The 21,128-nt window shown below is 38.1% G+C and overlaps 1 protein-coding gene across 1 annotated transcript in view; it reads left to right on the top strand.

Moving 5' to 3' along the window:
* Positions 1 to 21,128, top strand: part of PLCH1 (phospholipase C eta 1) — a 204,414-nt gene that overhangs the window by 100,643 nt on the left and 82,643 nt on the right. Inside the window, exons 3-4 of the mRNA XM_077750100.1 lie at positions 16,240 to 16,386; positions 18,789 to 19,032. Coding sequence (XP_077606226.1) covers positions 16,240 to 16,386; positions 18,789 to 19,032 — 391 coding nt within the window. The remainder of the gene's footprint in view (positions 1 to 16,239; positions 16,387 to 18,788; positions 19,033 to 21,128) is intronic.

The following is a 21,128-nucleotide window of genomic DNA, read 5'->3' as shown; positions in this document are numbered from 1 at the left end:
GGATCAGACAAATAAATTACTTTTAAAATAACGCAGATATTTTTCCCTTAAAAATTAACAATTAGAAGTTGTTTTGTAGTGAGTGATAAAGAATATTTTGAATTCTAAAATTTTCCTCCATCATATTAAAGCATTTTATTATTTGTCTTTTAATTTTTGAATCTTTTTTCAGTTCTTATTCCATATGGGCAAATAGCATATTAATTTAAAAAAATTAAGTTTTATTTTAATTAATCAGTTATTTATTTTAAACGTTTTTTTTTGAGAGAGAGAAAAAGTGAGAGCAGGGGAGGGTCAGAGAGAGAGAGTGAGAGAGATATGGAGAGAGAGAGAATCTCAAACAGGCTCTGCAATGTCATTGCAGAGCCCAACATGGGGCTTGAACCCATAAACTGAGATCATGTGGTGTGCTGAAACTAAGAGTTGGATATTTAGAGTCACCCAGGTGCCCCGATTAATTATTTAATTTTATTGTATTATTTTTAAAAAAATCACTTGTTAACTGCACAAAAATGAAAAACACAGAACAGAATAAAGAAGATTATGAGTCATCGATAGCTTTGTAATCCAGAAACAACTTTGATTGGCATTTTCGGTATAAAGGCTTTTAGTCTTTTCTCCTTTTTCCGTGATCTACAGTATATAAATGCAATGTTAGAGCCTCACTTTTGTGTGGCTCACTTGGTGCTGGAGTCAGAAAAAAGCACATGTGGATGGTAGACACCAAATGAGGGAATAAATCCCAGAAAAAGTGAAAGGGCTTATAATAATGCTGCCTCATCTATAATACAGGGGAATCTCATGGACAACCCAAAGACCTGCTTTAGGAAGTTTACCTACCCTGAACTTGGAGTTTTAGGAGAATAAAATATTTTGATTGGATAAGTTTTCCAGACAGCTGAGTTATTCCATGATACGTTGAAAAATCTAATAAAACACTTCCAAATTATGCTCTTCAGTATTTAGCAGAAGAGACTACCCATTGATTACCGTTTAAGCTAACAATTATTATTTGTCACAATTATATTGACTCTTAGTTAAATCTTAGGTTTAAATGATAAAAATCACTGTGAGATAAACATGAATTGATCCTCAGCCTTTATTCATAAAGTTCTCTTTAATTCTTTTTTATGGTAACATGGAAGAGTTGGGGTTCTTGTTTAGATCTGTTCATTGGGAACCACAAATTCATTAATCCAATGAACAAAAACGTATGGCGTCACTGTTGTGTGCCAGGCACTATTCTAGGCACATGAAATCATGGGTGAATAAAACATTTTTGTCCTCATGGAACTTAGTGGACAAAACCAGGAAAAAAAAACCCCAAATAAATGGCTATTAATAATTGGTAACCAGGAGGCCTGTTCTGATTGGTTGTCAGGATCTACCTTTCTGGGTTACTTAATCTTAGACCTGAATTTCAAGAAGGACTCAGCCATGCAAATATCTTGGGAGGGGCAGGGGGCGGGGCAAAGAAGCATTCCAGGGAGAAGGAGCAGTGAGTGCAAAGTGTACTGGGGAACTGTATGGATCCTGGTGATCAATAAGAAGAGAAAAAGGAGAGACTGGCTAGAGTGATAGTATTATCACCATATTGGGGTTAGTTATACTTCCTGTGGGAGGCTATTGGATTGTTTCAAAAAGTCTAATTGATCTTTAAAAAGTACCATGTTAGCTGTGACATGGAGAATTGCTTATGGGGAGCGAGGAAGCAGGGAGTCCATCTGGAATGCCCAGACATCTAGGAGAGAGATGATGGGGCAACGGGGTTTGGATCGTGGGATTTCCATCCTGATAGACATGGTGAAGTTGGGTTGTGCATTAGATGAATTGTTAAGGCTTTGTGAAGGATAGAGAAAGGAAATAATAATGACTTCTTGATTTGGGGGTCAAACAATTGGGGGATAGTGGAGCCATTTACTAAGATGGAGAGGCTGGAGAGAAGCAGGTTTTAGGACTTATGTTTAAGTTTCTTATTAGTCATCCCACCTCTGTCATCTGGTAGTTGAACATAGAAAACTAAAATTGAAGGGAGAGAATGGTATTGGAGAGTTAACATTTGAAGTTATCTATGTGAGACCGGAATTAATACTCCGAGGTAGGCCACATGGCTTGGAGTAGCATAGGAACTCAAGTTCCTTCAACATTTGGAAGCAGTTTTATTGTCCTGCCATAGAATTTTCAGTGATTCAGAATCTGCCAACAATGCCTGAGTCGCTGCTTTTTCTGAGTTCTGATATCATTTTGGAAGAAGGAAAAAACTAGTATTTGTTGAAAGTCTAATGTGTTCTGAGAATTGAGCAAGACATTTTTTGTACTTTGGTTTTGTGTTTAACATGCAAAGAGACTGGCTCAGAGTCAGTGGAGTAAGCCAGGTGACAGTGTGACTGAGCAGTGAATCCAGAATCACATGCAAGGCTTTTGCCTTGCTTTTTGCTTCATCATGTTTGCAATAGGCAGAGTTACAAAGGAGTGGCAATGTTTTCCTTTGCTTTTTCTTGTAAATTATGTGCAATTTTAAAGTAAATATAACATTGCCCATATGTTTCTAAAAAGATGTTTCAAAGCAGTACTTGCTCATGGCAAAGAGAAAAAAAATTCCTCAACAATACAAAAGATTTTAAGGTGAGAATTAAGTATCCTTATCTCTTCAACTACTATACTCTTTCTACAGATTCCATAGATTTTCTGAGACTGTATACATTCAAGTAGCATCATTATACCATAATGGTTGTAACTTAAAAAATTTTTTTTAATGTTTATTCATTTTTGAGAGGCAGAGAGAGACAGAGCATGAATGGGGGAGGGGCAGAGAGAGGGAGACAGAATCTGAAGCAGACTCCAGGCTCTGAGCACAGAGCTTGACATGGGGCTTTAACTCACAGACCACGAGATCATGACCCAAGCTGAAGTCGAATGCTTAACCGATTGAGCCACCCAGGAGCCCCGTTAACTATTTTTTCACTTAATAATATATCTTGGATAGTGTTCCATTTCAGCAAATTAAGATCTATGCTATCCTTTTTAATGAAACTGATAATGTCTTTAATATTTCATTTTATGGTTAACCTCATGGACATTTAGATCATTTCTAGTTTGTCTTGAAACAATTACAAAGTGGCAGTGGTCAGCCATTTATCTTAACTCTACCTCTATGCTTCATTATGCCAGTATCTATACAGGATAAATCCCTGGTATTATGATTGCAAGGTCAAAATGCATCTTTCTTTTAAATTTAGATAAATATTGCTAAATTGATTCAAGTAATATTACTCAATTTGTAATCTTATCAGCCCCACTTCATCCACAATAGCTTTAAAAAAATTTTTTTAATGTTTTATTTATTTCTGAGAGAGAGAGACAGAGAGATAGGGGAGCAAGGGAGGGTCAGAGAGAGAGGGAGATACAGAATCGGAAGCAGGCTCTAGGCTCTGAGCTAGCTGTCAGCACAGAGCCCGACGCGGGGCTTGAACCCATGAACCGAACCGTTAGATCATGACCTGAGCCGAAGTAGGACGCTTAACCGACTGAACCACCCAGGTGCCCCTACAATAGCCTTTAATAACATTGAAGTTGGTGCTTATTAGTTTAAATATTGTTTTGTCTTGACCTTAAACTTTTAACCATGGANATATATATATATTTTTTTTTGCCTATTTTTAGTTGGGTTATTTTCTGTTTTTTTCTTAATGACTTACAGGATCCCTTTATATCATAGATATTAATCCTCCATTTATTATGTATCTTTCCAAATATTTTCTTCTAGTCTGTTGTTTATTTTGAATTTTGTTTATGATTTACATAGGTATTTTTACATGTTAAATTTATCATCGTTTTCCATTAGTACTTCTGTCTTTTGTTTACATTATAGAATGTGTGGAATCCATACTCTGGAAAAGCTTCCAGGAGGATAGATAGACTTTGTTATATAACATTGCTTCGGTGTTAAAAACTGCGTAGACTCTAGTGGCTGAAACATATGTTCTGCATTTCATTGACCTGCCATGTCATGTATGATTTTCTCAACAACCTATGCTCTGACATTAAGATGGCTATCGAAGGGTCATTATTTTTCCTACCCACCTCTTACTTTTTTTTCCTGGGCTGTAACTCTTTCTTATCTTTTTTCTTTCCTGTTGTCTCTCTTTTTCACCATCAAAACTCTTGCTTCCAGTTGCTACTTCTTGCATTGCCACTGTTGTGCTTAAAATTTCCAACTCTCTTGACCCATCCCCAATATTCCTCTGCCCTCTATGACATTTTTTTTCTCTGTCAATTCTTATATGCTTCCCAAGATTTACTTGAAGTACTCCACCAATCATAGGGTAAGTATGCCACTTCTCAACTCTTTATTGCTGATTGGTAGTCACCCTTGCACTGCTAAAGAAGTACAGGCATGCTGATATTCACATACATGTGCATGTGTTAGTGTGTGCAGTTATTTCTGAATGGAGAGACTCAAGAATTCTTCTTGTATCCAGATAGTTATGGTTTTAATGCTGGCCTTTTTTTTCCTGGATTGACTTTTTAGAAAACTTTATAGCACATCTGCTCTGATTATGTATGCCAACTTTGCTTGAAAGAAGCTTTCAGGTTTTTTTTTTTCATTTTTCTTCCATTTTTAGATTTTTCTATTTAAAAAAACGATTTAAGATCTATAGTGCAGTGATTAGAGATAGCAACTCCAATCACAATTGCTGCTAATAGGCTGTGCAAATACTCAGTTACTCAGTGATGTTTATGTGGTATTACATTAAAAAAAATGAGAAGCTTATGATATTAGGACCAGGGTTTGGATGAGGACAAATGCCTTTTGAAAAATAAACCTGAGAGGATTTTCCTAGGCATTTTCCTTACCACACAGAGATCTATTTTTATATTTTGTAGCATGGATTTTTCCCCCCACAAAAACACCTGCCCCAGAAATAAGTTGCCTGCTTTAAATGCCATATGACTTGATTTCCAACAGGCTGTGTGGCCAGATGGTGCCAGGACTGCTTTAGCTCAGAAGGTGGCCTCTGAAACCTCCTGAGAAGCCATTGGCCTGACAGCAACAAAGGCTTGGAGGGAGGGATACTTTGTTTTCTAGAGAAATGTGATCTCTTGTTCCATTTTCTGTTATTTCACTGTTTGATGGAGAGCCTTAAAATAGGACCTCAATGGGCCAAGTTAGGACAGTTTGCATGAAATCAGTTAAGCTTTTTTGTCTTTTGTTGGTGCTGCTGTTGTTTTTGACCAAAAGAGGAATCAACTTCATTAATCAGTAGTTAGTGAAGGAAATAGGGGCTCAAGTGTAAGAATTGGCATTGCGGGGTTATGAATTTGTTGGAATACAGAATAGACATTCTCTTTTAAAATGTAATTAAAGTAAATGCAGGAGGTAAGTAGACGGTGTGCTTCAAGAAATGAGTAAGACGATATTTGCTTCAACAAATACTTGCTCTGTGTATGTACTATGTGTAGCACACTGTGTCAGCACCCTATAGAGATGGCTTTTCAACTTCTGGATGGGGTGTGGGTGAGGTCAGATAAAATACTGACTGGTCATTAAGACTTACTACTCTGTCCTACCTATTCAGCAGCTATCTACAAGTTATAACAGATCTGAGATTGTGACGTATTGAGCAGCTGCCAAGGAGACAAGAGTTTATAGAGAATGACCATTTGAATATCAGAATTTCATATCTTCTAATCCTTGTTTAAATTGGGATGTTTCATATTTTATCGGTGGGAGGCAAAACCTTGTGCTAATGTCTTAATAGGCAACTGAGTGGTAAGTCTTTGCTTCTTTCATGTAAGTGGCTGAATTAAGGCCCGGTGCTGTGCCTGGGAAACTGGCTCCCATTGACCACCATGCTAAGTAATGGTGTCCAGCTGTGGTCTCCAAAACTGGGTCTCAGCATTACTAAGAGGAGTTTTTAAAATGCAGATTCTTAAGAAACAAGAATTTCTGGAGATGTGGTCTAAGAGTCTGTATTTTAAAGAAAGCCAAGACTGGGGACCAGTTGCTATCTTAGGAGAAGTTGGATTTGTCCAAAGAGCACATTCAGCTTCTGTCTCCTAGTAACCATGTACACTTCCATTTTGACCTAACTGCCAATCACATAATAAGCTAGCACTTTGAAATTAATGTGTAATATGGTAAACTTCTTGTTCTTTTTAACATACTCAGTAAAAATACTTTTATGCTCTGACATGACAGTGCTTATAGAACTAAGAGAAAATATCTTGCTGGCTTTCAGGAAGGTTAAGTCTTACTCATATAGCTGAATAAACTGCCCTCGCCCAGTGTCACCCAAGAAATCATCCAGGAAGATTAGGTGTAAGAAATAAATGAAACTGGCTTTCTAGTTACTAAGAACAAAAACTAGACTCTGGGGTCACTGGGTGGCTTAGTTGGTTAAGCGTCTGATTCTTGATTTCAGCTTAGCTCATGATCTCATGGTTGTGATATGAAGCCCTGCTTTAGGCTCTGTGCTGGGATGGAGCCTGCTTAAGATTCTCTCTCTCCCTCTTCCTTTCCCCATTCTCTTTCTCTCTCTAAAAACAAAACAAAACAAAAACAAAAAAAATAGAGTTTATTTATTTATAGATTTTCTTTTTAAGTAATCTCTACACCCAGTGTGAGGCTTGAATTCATAATCCCAAGAGTAAGAGTCGCGTGCTCTACCTACTGAAGCAACCCGGGGCCTCTAGAGTCTAATTTTTTCATGTGGCAGAGTATTTATAATTCATTTAAAATAATTACAACTACCATTTGTACATTCTAAGTCTGGAGGAAAAATGTGCACAGGCCCAGACCAAGAACATTTGAAAAGAAAAATACATCAAGTGTTCTTATTATGATCTTCAGGGCCAGGCTTAAATTCTGTCTCCTCTGGGATTTACCTCAATTCACTCCAACCCTCCTTAGTCCTTAGTGTCCTTATTTTGTATATCCTACTCCCTATTTTATTGTTAATTTTTACATACTACTTACCAGTCTTATGATTACCAGGAAGTGGTATCACCATGATACATGAAGTTTCTAGAAGCTAGACTTGGTATGTTATAGACTCTTAGTATTTGGCACAAGAGGTCTTAGGAGTCAAGCAAACCTGATTCCTTATTTCTATAGATCAGAACATCGGAATCCAGACTGCTTAAAAAACTTACTAGTGCTGAGCCAGTTAGGGGCCTGGATAGGACATAAAGGCAGACATTCCTTGCGCTGAAATGGGGAGAGATCTGGGAAATCTGGGTACATGGTGTCAAGGCTTGTCTGCCATTTACTAGCTTTATTATCTCAGACAATGCTTCACTTCTCTGAGTCTGTTTCGTTTGCTTTACAGGGAGGGGCATTTAGTTATTTCTACTTCACAGGGATATTTAGAGGAATAATTGAGATAATATGTCAGTAGTCTTAACTCTGGATTCCCAGGAAAATCCCCCATCCAGCCCCATTCTGAGAGATGGTGACTTAATTGGTATGAGATAGGGCTTTGTGTTCAACACTTCTAAGGAGGTCCCTCAGTGCTTTTGATGTGCAGCTAGAGTGGAGAACCATGAGGGAGCCTTGTTAGCTGGCAATATTCTCTGTACATAAATACTAGTATTTATTGTGGCTTGGGAATTCTGCTTCTAAAGATCCAGTACAATGTCCTATCACTTAATAAATGATGGAATAAACTCTAGGCTTTTGTATGTATGTATTTTATAATCATTTTGCGAAATGGTGGCAACACTGCCATTTCTTATCTTATGTTGAAGCAGAAAACTCTTTACATATTAGATGGAACTAAATTTAGAATTTATGAAATTAATCTATATCCCCTCCCCATTGAGTGATGTTAAATAAAACCAACAAAATCATATTGTTATGAATTCTCTCTTGTATCTCATTTGTTTCCCAGGGTTAACAATTATGGAGCAGAAACAGTTGTTGAATACAAAATAGGACTCATTAAAAAAGACAGTGTTATCTGGAAGGCTTTAACAAAATAGAAGAAAAGGTTCTGACATTTAAAAATTACGGATAAATTCTTTTCATCCTTTCTTTGATCTAAATCCCCCATACGTATTTATCAAGTTTGCAGACATATTGACTATGTGCATATAAAGTTTGCAAACAAGTTCCAAAATGTTACTGCCAACCAATTAGTTTCTAAAACCTTTCCAATAATCATCTCCACAGGAGTGATTTAGGTATTGGAAAGAAAAATCAATGAACTCTACAATGTTTGCTCTTCCCTGGGAAGAATCAGGACATAAGAGTGGAGCACTCACTCCATGGTCATTTGTAAGCACATTTAGTCATAAACTGATGTGATTTGACTTTAAGGCTCCATTGCTGGCGAGCAGGAGCTTTTCAAGTGAGGCCATTCCCTGTGAAGAACAGTTATAATTTTTATATGAAGATCGTTATAAAAATTCATGTTCTGTTAAGCTATCCAGATGTTAATCAGGTTTTCTTTTTTTTAAGTTATTCTAAAAGACTTTTGGACTAACTAGAATTTTATCTTCCTGAAAGATAAGATACTACTTACGAAGGCTAGATCAGCTTTTCTATGGACTCGTACAGCTTAGAGGAAAATGGATTTTTAGTTTGAGGGTAGTGGGATATTCAGAGATATTCTGTGACCTTCTGAAATGCACATGGCCAGTCTGTGACAGATCTGCTTCTGCCCTGGCCCTGTGGACTGCCCCTGTGACCCAACTGCATGGCCCAACCACAAGCTGTCTCTGTCCTTACTGGGCACCGGGTCCCAAAATATGGTTTGGTCTGTGTGGAGAATCATCTGCTCTGATGATTTTAGGAAATCTCCCTTTCCTTCCTTTGAGAGAAACATTATCTGCATCATTTGACACTTTTTCCACATAGAAATGAAATTGTTTCCAGAAGCTAATCCCTTTCAGTCACTCAGATTTACTCTAATCTATAGAAGCTGGCAAGAAATCAATTCACATTTTTCATGTACCTTTTGCTGAAGGATTCTCTTGGAGGGGATCTGGACCTTTTTTATTTTATTTTATTTTTTTGCTGCCAATGCACAGTTTGATGAGCACTGTCCCATAATAAATGTGTTTACAAAGTAGCGCAAGCAATATTCTCATATGGCTTAACACAGGCATAGTTGTGACCCCGTGTGTGAGAAGGTGTCTCCAGGTGACATTTAGAGCAGAGAATGAGCAGGGCCCTGGTTTTGCTTATTAGTGCTGGAGGTGATGTTGCTTCTTGGCCTTTTAAAGAACAGAGCTAGGAAACATATGCAGGTAGGTGTGTGTGTGTATGTGTGTGTGTACACATATATCCATACAAATACAAACATGCAGATAGGTCTATGTCTGTGCTCCTATTTACTTTCTGTGTTTGTTTCCCTCCTCATTCTTACTGAGTTAACTGTAATTTTGAACATATAGGATACTAAGAGAGGTCCCTCCCATATCCCTTCTCCTTGATATTCTCCCATCCTTGCAGGTAACCGGCTTCATTATTTTCTGGGTTATCCTTGTGTTTGTTTTTGTAAAGATAAATATTTGTATATTTTTAAAACATTCCCAAGCTTTTCTTACACAAAAGTAACATACCATATATATGTATATGTGTATGCATATATAGTTATTTATACTTTGCCTTTTTCACTTACTAATATCTTCTAGAAATTATTCCAGATCAGTTTATGGAGATCTTTTTTTATTCTCTTCTACAGTTATATACTAGTCCACTGTATATATGCATATAGTATTTTATTCAATCAGTTTCCTATTCAGGGTCATTTTTACCCTAAATGGCTGAGGAAGAGTTTAACGTGATATGAGGGAGGGTAAAGAGAAGACAAAAAACAAATGAACACAATCATTATAGAAACCTCAAAAATATGCTGAGTGAAGGAAGCCAGACAGATAAGACTGCAGATTGTAAGATTTCCATTTATGTGAAATATCTAGAGAAGACCCATCTATGGAGATAGCTGGCTAGTGGTTGTCTAGAGCTGTAGGTGAAATGGAGTATGATGGCAAGCAGACATGAGGTTTCTTCTTGGAGTCATGGACATGTTCTAAAATAAGATCAGTAGGGCTCCTGGGTGGCTCAATTGGTTAAATGACTGACTCTTGATTTCAGCTCAGGTCATGATCTCATGATCATGAGATTGAGCCCCACTTCAGGCTCTGAGCAGAGCATGGAGTCTGCTAAGATTCTCTCTTTCCCTCTTCCTCTGCCCTCCCCTGCTTGTACACATGCTCTCTCTCTCTCTCTCAAAAAAAAAAAAAAAAATCACAACTTGGTAGATGTACTAAAGGCATTAAATTGTACATTTAAAACAGGTGGATTTTAATGTATATAAATTGTACTGCAATATAGCTGTTACAAAATTCACATCAGGTAGTGTGTTAGACATTCCTACTAAGATGTGATGATCTCTGATTCAAGCATGGCATACAGAGTTAAACCCTCTTAGATGTCATATGCACTTAGTGGAAATTTTGGGAATCTCTCCTCCAATGATATATACTCTCTATTATACTTCAAATCAGAAGTATATTTTTTATACCATTTTCTGCTTGAAGGTTTTAGTAAACCAATAAACCCTAAGGAAATGTACTTATTTTAAATTGGCAGAAATGATTGATTTAATCCTTTCAAAGAATTGAATTCTAAAGGACCTTTTAGACTACTTTGTTAGGCCTTTCATTTTACAGATAAAACTCTGTTAAAAGTTTTAAAACTCTAATTATGTAATGTAGTTAGGAATATAGTCTTTTCTTCATTTGTTCTGCTCTTCAAATATTTATACTATTTTGTGAGGCAGCCATTAAAGTGATAATTATTAAGACTATGTAGAAACATGGAAAGCTGTTTATTACACAAATGAAAAAAAGCAGTGTGCCAAATGACCTAAATATCTTGATTGCAACCAGTATGTCAAATTTGTGTACATATTGAAGTCTGGAGCATAAAAGACAAAAACAATATGTGTGTTATGGGTGTTTCTCTTTTCATATTCCTGAATGATGCTGTATTGTATCAAAATAAACTTCTTTTCTAAAAATATTAAGGCTACTATAGACAAAATGTAGATTCAAAGGGATTGTGCTTATGTTGGTAGCTGCCTGAATATGTGACCTGTATTTGCAGACTTTCCCAGACACCTTCCAGCCCTGGGAATGTGCGTGATAAGGTTATATCATTCTAAGCCCCTGGAACTCTACCCTTGTTTATCTGTCACTGGAAGTTTTCCTTTGTTCCCTTGTTTCTTGTCCTTTTTATGCGTGTTTGGAGAATGACTTCTATGTGGGTAGCAACTGCTATTATTTATTTCTACAGAAGGCAGAACATAAAGAAATTGGCTTGAGCTGACACTTTATGATTTCGATGACATTGGAAAAAATATTTATCTCCAACATTGAGTGAGTTACGAAGAATGACTGAGGGTGGTCCTTTTTTGGTTAGCTTTACAACTCAATGGATTGTCTACAATGAGGTTTTGAGGAAGGGAGAGATACGTTAGATGCCTCTCAAGACTCCACTGAACTTGATTTCTCAATTTGACTCTAACTAAATGGCTTTTCTATGTGATGAAAAGCAAAAGCAGCTACATAAAGAATTTAAGCATCACATTGTTTCAGATCCTAGCTCTGCCAAATACGTTTTCATCATATATGTTTGCTTACTGCAGTGGATGAAGTCTTAGCTCATGGCTGAGTTCTGGGATAAATAGAAGCTGGTGGATATTAATATGTAATATAAAGTCATGTCCACATTGAAGGATTGGATCCTACTTTCTAAAATACGTGGGTTTGGGGCGCCTGGGTGGCTCACTTGGGTAAGTGTCCAACTTCAGCTCAGGTCATGATCTCGTGGTTTGTGAGTTTGAGCCTCATTTTGGGTTCTGTGCTGACAGCTCAGAGGCTGGAGCCTGCTTCGGATTCTGTGTCTCCCCTCCTCTCTCTGCTCCTCCCCTGCTCACATGCTCTGTCTCAAGAAATAAATAAATGTGACAAAAATGTTTAAAAAATAAATAAAATGTTTGGATTTCTCTGAATGACGCTTGTTGAATGTTAAGTGGTATTTATTAGCTCAAATAACTGATTATACTTCTATATCATTGTGGCTTCCTTGTTAAAGTGTTGAGATGTTATAGCCATAGCAGTTCCATTTTAGATTTAAGAAAGATGAGGGATTCTGTGAAAAGGGAAGACAAAGAAGGGGCAGTGTGAACAAAGTAGAGAACACTGTGTCAGATGTATAAGCAGCATTCGTTATTAGATCTTTGATAGTACAGTTAATTCAATTTTCCACTCTGGTTTAAACAATTTATTTTATTCTTTCTTCCCAAAGAGACATCTTCCTGAATCATGTTTTTATCCTGCCCATCCTTTGCTCAGAAATGTCTAGTGAATCTCTCATTGCCAAAGGATTAAGATCTTATTCTACCACATCCCAGCTCCCTACAACCTACTTGTATCGAGCCCATGGAATCATTTGTCTAGTCATTTTCCTTTTGAGTCACACTTGCAAAGTTGGAGACCCATTGTTCCCTATCCTCTGAGCTTACCTCTATTCTTTTCTGTCCCCAGGCACTATTGATACTGTGTTATCACCACACTTTCTCCCATTACAGGCCACTGTATTTTCCTTTCTCTGTAGACTCCCACAATATTTCTGTCAATGATACAACCGTAATAGTAGCTACCATTTATAGTGTTTATGATATGCCAGGCACTGTTTTTAGTACTTTACATGAATTGGCTCATTCAATCCTCAAAATTTCAAGATTATTATCCTCATTTTATTGATAGGGAAATGGAAGCACACAGGGATTAGGTAACTTGCCCAAGGTCAAAAAGCTAGTGAAGTGGCAGATCTGGAATTTTACCTCAAGTTGTCTAGATTCAGACTGTGTTTTTGACCATAGCTCTAAACTACCATTAATAAATTTTTCCTTTTAGATGTTTTATTTTCTTAAAATTTAACCAGTTTAAGGCAAGGACAAAGTCTCCTTGTTCTCTGCTTTACCTGTGTTCTCTTGCTTATGTTTGCGGGTCCATTTCTGGGTTGTCTATTCTGTTCCACTAATCTGAGTGTCTGTTTTTGTGCCAGTACCATACTGTCTTGATGATTACACCTTTGTAATACATCCTGAAGTCTGGAATTGTGATGGCTCCAGCTTTGGTTTTCTTTTCCAGGATTGTTTGTGCTATTTGGGATCTTTTCTGGTTCCATACAAATGTTAGGATTGTTTGTTCTAGCCCTGTGAANCAATATTTGTTCTTCCAATCCATGAGCATGGAATATTTTTCCTTTTTTTGTGTGTTTTCTTCAATTTCTTTCATAAGCTTTCTATACTTTTTCAGTGTATAGATTTTTCACTTCTTTGGTTAGGTTTGTTCCTAGATAGTGTGTGGGATTTGGTGCTATTGTAAATGGGATTGATTCCTTGGTTTCTCTTTCTGCTGCAACTGATTTCTGTGCTTTGATTTTATATCCTGCGACTTTGCTGAATTCATGCATCAGTTCTAGCAGTTTTTTGGTGGAATCTTTTGGGTTTTCCCTATAGAATATCATGCCATCTGTGAAGAGTGAAAGCCTGACCTCCTCTGGGCTGATTTGAATGCCTTTTATTTCTTAGTGTTGTCTGATTGCTGAGGCTAAGACTTCCAATACTATGTTGAATACAGTGGTGAGAGTGGACATCCCTGTCATGTTTCTGACCTTAGGGGGATAGCTGTCCATTTTTCCCCATTGAGTGTGATATTAGCAGTGGGTTTTTCTTATATGGCGTTTATAAGAAAAACCCTACTTTCTTGAGGGTTTTATCCAGAAAGGATGCTGTATTTTGTCAAATGCTTTTTCTATATCTATTAAGAGGATCATATGGTTCTTGTCCTTTATTTTATTAATGTGATGTATCACATTGATTGGTTTTCAGATGTTGAACCAGCCCTGCATCCCAGGTATAAATCCCACTTGACTGTGATGAATAATAAATGTATTGTTGGATCCGGTTGGCTAGTATCTTCTTGAGAGTTTTTGTGTCCATGTTCATCAGGGAAATTGGTCTGTAGTTCTCCTTTTTAGTGGGGTCTTTGGTTTTAGAATAAAAATTATTACTTTTGAGAAAAGATTTTAAAGTAATCTCTACACCCAACATGGAGCTCAAACTTAACAACACCAGGATCAAGAGTCACATGTGCTACTGACTGAGCCAGCCAAGTGCCCCCATGTGACCTATTATAATTGATGGTCACTCAAGTTCCTCGGTCTTTCTAGGAGTTTTGGCTTTGTTGATTTGACTTGATTCACTGATACTCTCTTTTGTTTCTCTAATTACTGGTGTGAGATGGTCAGTGTGGCTGCCAAGAATTCAAATCTGGGCTTTTGTTACCTAAATGAATGGTGCTCAGTAGTGGGTGCTCTATGGAGGGTGGGTGCTTGGTCAATGTGGCTGCCAAGTATTCAAATCTGGGCTTTTGTTACCTAAATAAATGGTGCTTATTTCCTAATGCATGCAAAACCAAATCTCAAATTTTGTTCTGTGCTTCAAAGTAAATACTTTAAGTTTGTGTTTGTCTTCTGAAGCCATATTTTCATTACTTTTGGATATCTGATATGTCAAGTAAAATGAGAATGAGCAACCTATACTTCACTTTCCTTGCAATATCAAATCCTAAAGCGATGCTTAATACTATGCAGTTCCTCCTTAATTTCTTTGGAAAAGAAAAGGCTCCTCATGTGAAGAACAGTGAAAGTTGGTTGCGTTGAAGTTACTTTTAGTGAGTACCTTGCACATACAATGTTCAGCTTTAAGATCACATTATCTCTCTTGGTAAAGGCAAGATACTTAGTCGAGAAAGCTGAAGTCTGGTGTTGCTGGAGTCTCTTTTCTGTTTCAGTCATCTGTTTCTAACAGCATACTGCTTGATAAGAAAGGTACTCAGAGCCAGATGTTTCTAGTGTTCTAGCGGTTATTTACGTGCCTGTGTATTAGCTGGTGAAATAAATCTATCTCTGGCTAATATAATAAGAAAGTATTTGGAAGAGTTTGGTTAACTTACAGAATAAAGGGAAAGCATCAGCCTCAGGGATAACCTTAACAGCTATGGCATCGTAAGGTGGCCAAGCAAGAGCATCTCTTAAGTCTTGGCCATTGAAACAACTCAATTCTGTTTTCTTTCAATGGTCAGATCAGGATTTGTGTTCTTTGGAAGGGAGTCAAATTTGCTCTTAGCTTAAGTTAGACAGGTGCCCATTTCTTAGTTGGGGGCCACCAGTAGCACATGAAATGGGAAAAGAGTATTTCCAGTTACCAAAGAAGGGGAAACAGGAAACATTGTTAGATGCCCATTTCTAACAAGGCTTATCTCAAAGCAGAGAGGATTTAAGTGATAGTTAAAAAAAATATTTTATTTTATTTATTTATTTTTTACAGTTTATTTATTTATTTTGAGGGGCAGTAGGAGAGGGAGGGAGAGAATCCCAAGGAGACTCTACTCTATGAGCACAGACATGAGTTCACAAACTGTGACATCATGAGTTGGACACTTAACCCACTTAACCACCCCGGTGCCTCTAAATGATAATTTTAACTTCGACAATGGTGATCTGAGTATTACCTGAATTCAATCACTGAGCTATTCTTCTAGGTGGAAAATGTTAGCAGTTAATTTCATTAATCAACAGTTTTATGTTCAATTGCGAAAATATGATTTTTTTTCTGATCACATTTAAAAAATGATATTTATCTATTTTCAAATGTATCCAAGAATATAATAATATGAACCCATAAGTAACCATTATTCAACTTCAAAAATTGTTAGCATTTTGTCAACTTGTTTCCATTGATTATATTTGAAAACATTATCATAAGATGTTCTTACAACTGGCTATATAAAAACTCACAAGACTTGATACGAAGTCTGAGAATTGTCTTATGAATATAATTCCGGGTATCAAATGATCAGTCTCATAAAAAAGAAAAAAACATGTTGCTTGTTAGAATAAAAGATGGCTCTATGCAGCATTAGTGCATTGTTTATCTGGAAGTAGAATTTTATTTCAATCAGGAAGGCTTTTTACCGGCTTAAGACTGGTAAATCAATTCCTTAATAGCTCTTTCTAGATTTCCTTTACCAACTTTGTCTTCTGGTCCTTAACATCTTTAGGGGTGAATCAGAGATTTTATTTGACAGTGAAATTTCTGAACACCAATCTGCATGTGCATTGTATAAGAGCTGAAAGTGTTCTTATGTCTTTTGTAGTTGAAAGATGCATGAGTGTGATGCAGTCCGGGACACAAATGATCAAACTGAAACGTGGGACCAAAGGGCTTGTCCGGCTCTTTTACCTGGATGAACATCGGACCCGCCTCCGATGGAGACCCTCTAGGAAGAGTGAGAAGGCAAAAAGTAAGACCAACCTTTGAATTCTTTTCGTGGCTTGATATAGTAATACGTGGGTTATATTGGCTGGGCTCTTTGACAGCCTCAGATCTTTGAAACTTTGATATTTTTGCAAGTTTTGGGGTCAGTTGCTAAAGGATGCAGAAAGACTGAATAAGTAGTGACCATTTTTGCCTTTTTAATTCTTTGGAAGTTTCAGTCCATAAAAGTTTTCTTACCCATGCATGCCGTAAATGTTAACATTTCCCATGTTGGAGACATAATATATTTTTTAGTGATGTTTTATAGACTGAGGCCTTTTATTAAATTTTTTTTTATAAAAGGTGAAGGATATCATAGATCCAATAGGCTTTAAAGTGTATCGCATTATTCTGAGCACAGTAACCGATTAGTGAATTAACAAAATTGTTTTAATTGATCAAGCAAAGAGCTTTGATCTGTCTCTTACTTAAGCCCTCTCTCCCATGCCTTATACAGTCAGCACCAAGTCCGTGTTGGGTCCCATGCAATGGCTCTCTCATCTTCTTCCTTTCCATTTTCATAGGAACTTCCTTGGTCTGTGGTCTCGTCACCTTTGAGCTTGTTGAGAAACTTCCTAACCAATCTCCATTTTGCTACTTTCTTCTGCTTTTGTCTGTTAAGATACTTTCATCTTCAAGTAGCACAGGACTTTGACTAAATTAGGCTGACAGGATAAATATATCATCTCACGTAACAAGACAGAGATCAGCAGGCCCAGGCATGGGACCTTGAGCCTCTAGCTCTGTTTTCCCAAGTACTCTTGGCTCTGTCCCTTGTGTGTTGGCCCTGTAGTCAAGGCAGCAGCAACATAGTACTTCCTTTTCAGGAGAGAGGACCTCTTTCCATAATTTTCTCTCAAAGCAGACTACCCATGTCTCCTTGGTTAGAACTGAGTTACATTCTTACACCCAGAGTAATCACAAGAAATAGGAATGGGGTCACCCCCATGGCTTAGACTCACCAGAACTTGCCCCAGAGTGGGTATGGGCTCATTTCCCTGTGAATCATTTGGAGAATGAGTTGATACCAGAAGAAAATTATGACTTTGCCATTAAGGCAGAGTGGAAGAGATGGTATAGAGATGGTTCAGTAAGATTACAACCCTTCTGATTCATGCTTAAAAACAAGCAAACAAATAAAAAAGTACCATCCCTGCTGGTGCTTCTTTGATCCAAACTTGCAGTGTTCCTCTTACCTGTATGATGCTAATCTTTGGCCTCTTGTATCAGGCTGTCTCTGATCTAGCCTCTACCTACCTTTCTAGCTTTATCTCCCCTTCCTCCCTCTCTTGAGCTTTACAGCTTGGCGTAAATGGCCTATTTAATATCCCTGGAGTGGATCTCATGTTTTTCTATCTTATGCTGTTTCTGCTGGGGTGCCACCTCTCTCCCTCTCCAAGCCCCGCTCTACCTTCACCATCCTCGCATTCTTTCTCTAAATACTAGTTACATTTAGCTATGCTATTTGGTTACCCCCAATTTTTTTCCTCCCAATTTTTAACTATCTTCTTATATGTATTGTAAAACTCCAAGGTTGGTTTGAGGTCTTTGTATGTTTTCCCTGTGCAAATATGTAAACTATAAATTTGATGTATTCATAGTCTCCTTTTTCTACGAGTCTTTTGTATACATCGATCTTCCTATCATAAATTTCAACAGATTCTGACTCAAAGCTTGAGAGGGCATTACCCAGGCTGCTCAGGAAGGTAAAGTGGTATTTGCAGAGGGCTCCTGGCAGGAAATGATAGGGCTTGTAGTTCACATTTGAACTTAATACCACGATTCACAGACAGTGATTTTGTTCATGCTTTTTTTTTTTTTTTTTAATGCTCATTTATTTTTGAAAGAGAGAGGGAGAGACAGAGCACAAGAGAGGGAGTGGCAGAGAGAGAAGGAGACACAGAATCCGAAACAGACTCCAGGCTTGAGATGTCAGCACAGAGCTCGATGTGGAGCTCAAACTCACAAACTGTGAGATCATGACCTGAGCTGAAGTCAGATGCTCAACCAACTGAGCCACCCAGGAGCCCCATGTTCCTGCTTATTTTTAAAAAAAAAATTTTAAATGTTTTTTTATTTATTTCTGAGAGAGAGAGAGGGAGAAAGAGCATGAGCAGGGGAGGGTCAGAGAGAGAGGGAGATACAATCTGAAACAGGCTCCAGGCTCTGGGCTAGCTGTTAGCACAGAGCCCGACGCAGGGCTCGAACCCACAAACCGTGAGATCATGACCTGAGCCGAAGTCGGACTCCCAACCGACCGAGCCACCCAGGCACCCCAGTTCATGCTTATTTTTAAAATTTAAGATGATTTTGGTACTTTTTTTCTTAATCCTTAATCCTTTTACATATCTTCACCTGCCATGTAACTGCATTCCACTTTCCTCACAGTACTTATTGACTCCATTTACAAAGTCACCGAAGGTCGACAGTCTGAAATATTCCACAGACAAGCTGAGGGCCACTTCGATCCCAGCTGCTGCTTTACCATCTACCATGGCAACCACATGGAGTCTCTGGATCTCATCACCTCCAACCCTGAGGAGGCTCGCACCTGGATCACAGGGCTCAAGTACCTCATGGCCGGCATCAGCGATGAAGATTCCCTTGCCAAGCGGCAGAGGACCCATGACCAATATCCTCCCTAGAATGTTAATTTTGAGCTGTGTGTGTGTGTGTGTTTGTGTATTAGGCTGTATTTTATTTTTTCCTATAATTTTGAGGCTTAAAGCTACTTTTCTTCCTTTCTCCTTCTTTATCCTTAGCACTTTTCTGCTCCCTCCTCACTCTCACCCCAAGTAAATGAATGTGTAGAACATATAGAAAGTTAAGCTTGCGTGAACTCAGGAGCAGACTTCCTCTGAGGAGATTGAATTTAGCTCCACAATCTGAGAGGGTCTCCAAATGCAGCCTAATGTTTCCTAAGAGAGATTAGGTAGCTGGGAAAACTGCTTATTTGATTACAAATCCTGCTTTGTAATTAAGTTCGTTTAGTTGAACAAGTACTTTTTGAGTTCCATTTACACACACGGTATTAAGCTCCTTCCTGCTTTTTCTCTCACTTTTTAATTTACAGTGTAGAAACTGATTGATACTGAAGGGGAAGTCATTTTTTATTTTAATACCATTTGCTTTCTCTAAATTCTTCCAGAAACTGAGAGACTCATTTGAGTCCCCTTCTTAATTAAACTCATTCTCGAGGTCCTGTGGTGCTGACAAGATAAATAGTTAACATGTTTGGTTTGAAGGCACCTCTTCTGCTGCTATTGAGCTGGTCATGTGACATGGCCTTTTTGGCCTCAATTTCCTTATGTGTAAAGTGAAGAAGGCAATAGAGTTGTTGACCGTTTTGGTTCCCTTCTGCACGTTTTAAAGGGTCTTAAAACACGTGTGCCCCCTGTCTATGAAGGGAGTAGTTCTCCTTCCCTGCTGTCATTGGAATGTGTGTCCTGATTTTTTTCCCCCAGCGTAGTGATAAATTTGTGCTGCTCTAGTTATAATTCCACACCCAGGGTATTGTTTGAGCAGAGTGGAAATATTCAGCCCATGAAAGGATTTTTGACAGTGGGAAGGTCTGAGCTGATGAGCCATGATATTTTCATCAATATTCACAGCATGCAGATAAAGGCACCTGGGATTCATAAATGAACAAAATGCAAACATAGAAAGGAACTTTCTGTGCTTTGTTCTGTTAATTTGGTTCTTAAGTCCTTAACATTTGGAAAAAAAACAAACAAAAATGCTGAATAAAATTGCGTTCTGGGCCAAGCCACAGAATCATATTAACAGTGCCTTGAACTAAAACAATATTCATTGTTCATGAACAGGAGGTGTGAGACAGGGCAGGTCAAGAGTTGGTTAATCAGTGGCTCAGTGATGTCAGCCGAGAACTAGGTTCTGCCGTTCTCAGCATGTTGGCGTGGTCCTTCGGCGGATTGCCCCTAGGTCAGATGAGGCACAGCTACTTTGGCAGCAGCTCCAAACACATCCCTGCCCAGAGGGAGCATAGTTTCTTCTCGCAAAGCTTCTTTCTAAGAGCAAAGTAGATCTTTCCAGGCCGTGCTTCCCCCACCTCCCCTTGCCCAAGAATAAATCTCATCATTGGCTAGAATTGCTATTGCAGGTCCATTCCTGAGCCAGACTTCGATAAATCAGTTAACATAATTGGACTTTGATCTCAAGACTCTTGCATACTTAAAAACTTCATCTTAATGTGTATTTATTTTTAAGAGAGAGGGAGACACAGGATCTGAATCTCAGCACAGAACTGGACACGGGGCTTGAATTCACAAACAGTGATATCATGACCTGAGCCAAAGTCAGACGCTTAACCCGCTGAGCCATCTAGGTGCCCCTGAAAACTATTTTTCAAAACAAAACACATTTGTAAGAAAGAGTAGTGTTCCTTTCCACTTTGCAAGTCTCTTTAATGCCTACCTGGATAAAACATATATTCTCCTGTCTGTTTCTGCCTTCAATCTGCGTGTTGTATTGTTTTAGAATTGCATGAAGAAAATTTAGCCTCACACACATAAATAGTTGGAAAAGGGGGCTACTCTTGGTTATGTGGACTCTTTGGATTATACTTTGGGGATAGCTATACTAAGGCTCATCAAGATATTCTTCTGCCTCCGTTAAAGCCCATGGTTCTGTTATACCTGAACAAAATAGAGGTTCTTCAACAAGGAAGAAAGAAGGAAAATTGCCGTAGGGGAGGACAACCAATTCTAG

This window comes from Crocuta crocuta, unplaced genomic scaffold (assembly GCF_008692635.1).
Source record: "Crocuta crocuta isolate KB4526 unplaced genomic scaffold, BGI_CrCroc_1.0 scaffold19, whole genome shotgun sequence".
In the NCBI taxonomy this organism is placed as follows: Eukaryota; Metazoa; Chordata; class Mammalia; order Carnivora; family Hyaenidae; genus Crocuta; species Crocuta crocuta.
The sequence above is the reverse complement of the archived record's forward strand: the minus strand, read 5'-3'. Positions and strand labels throughout refer to the sequence as shown.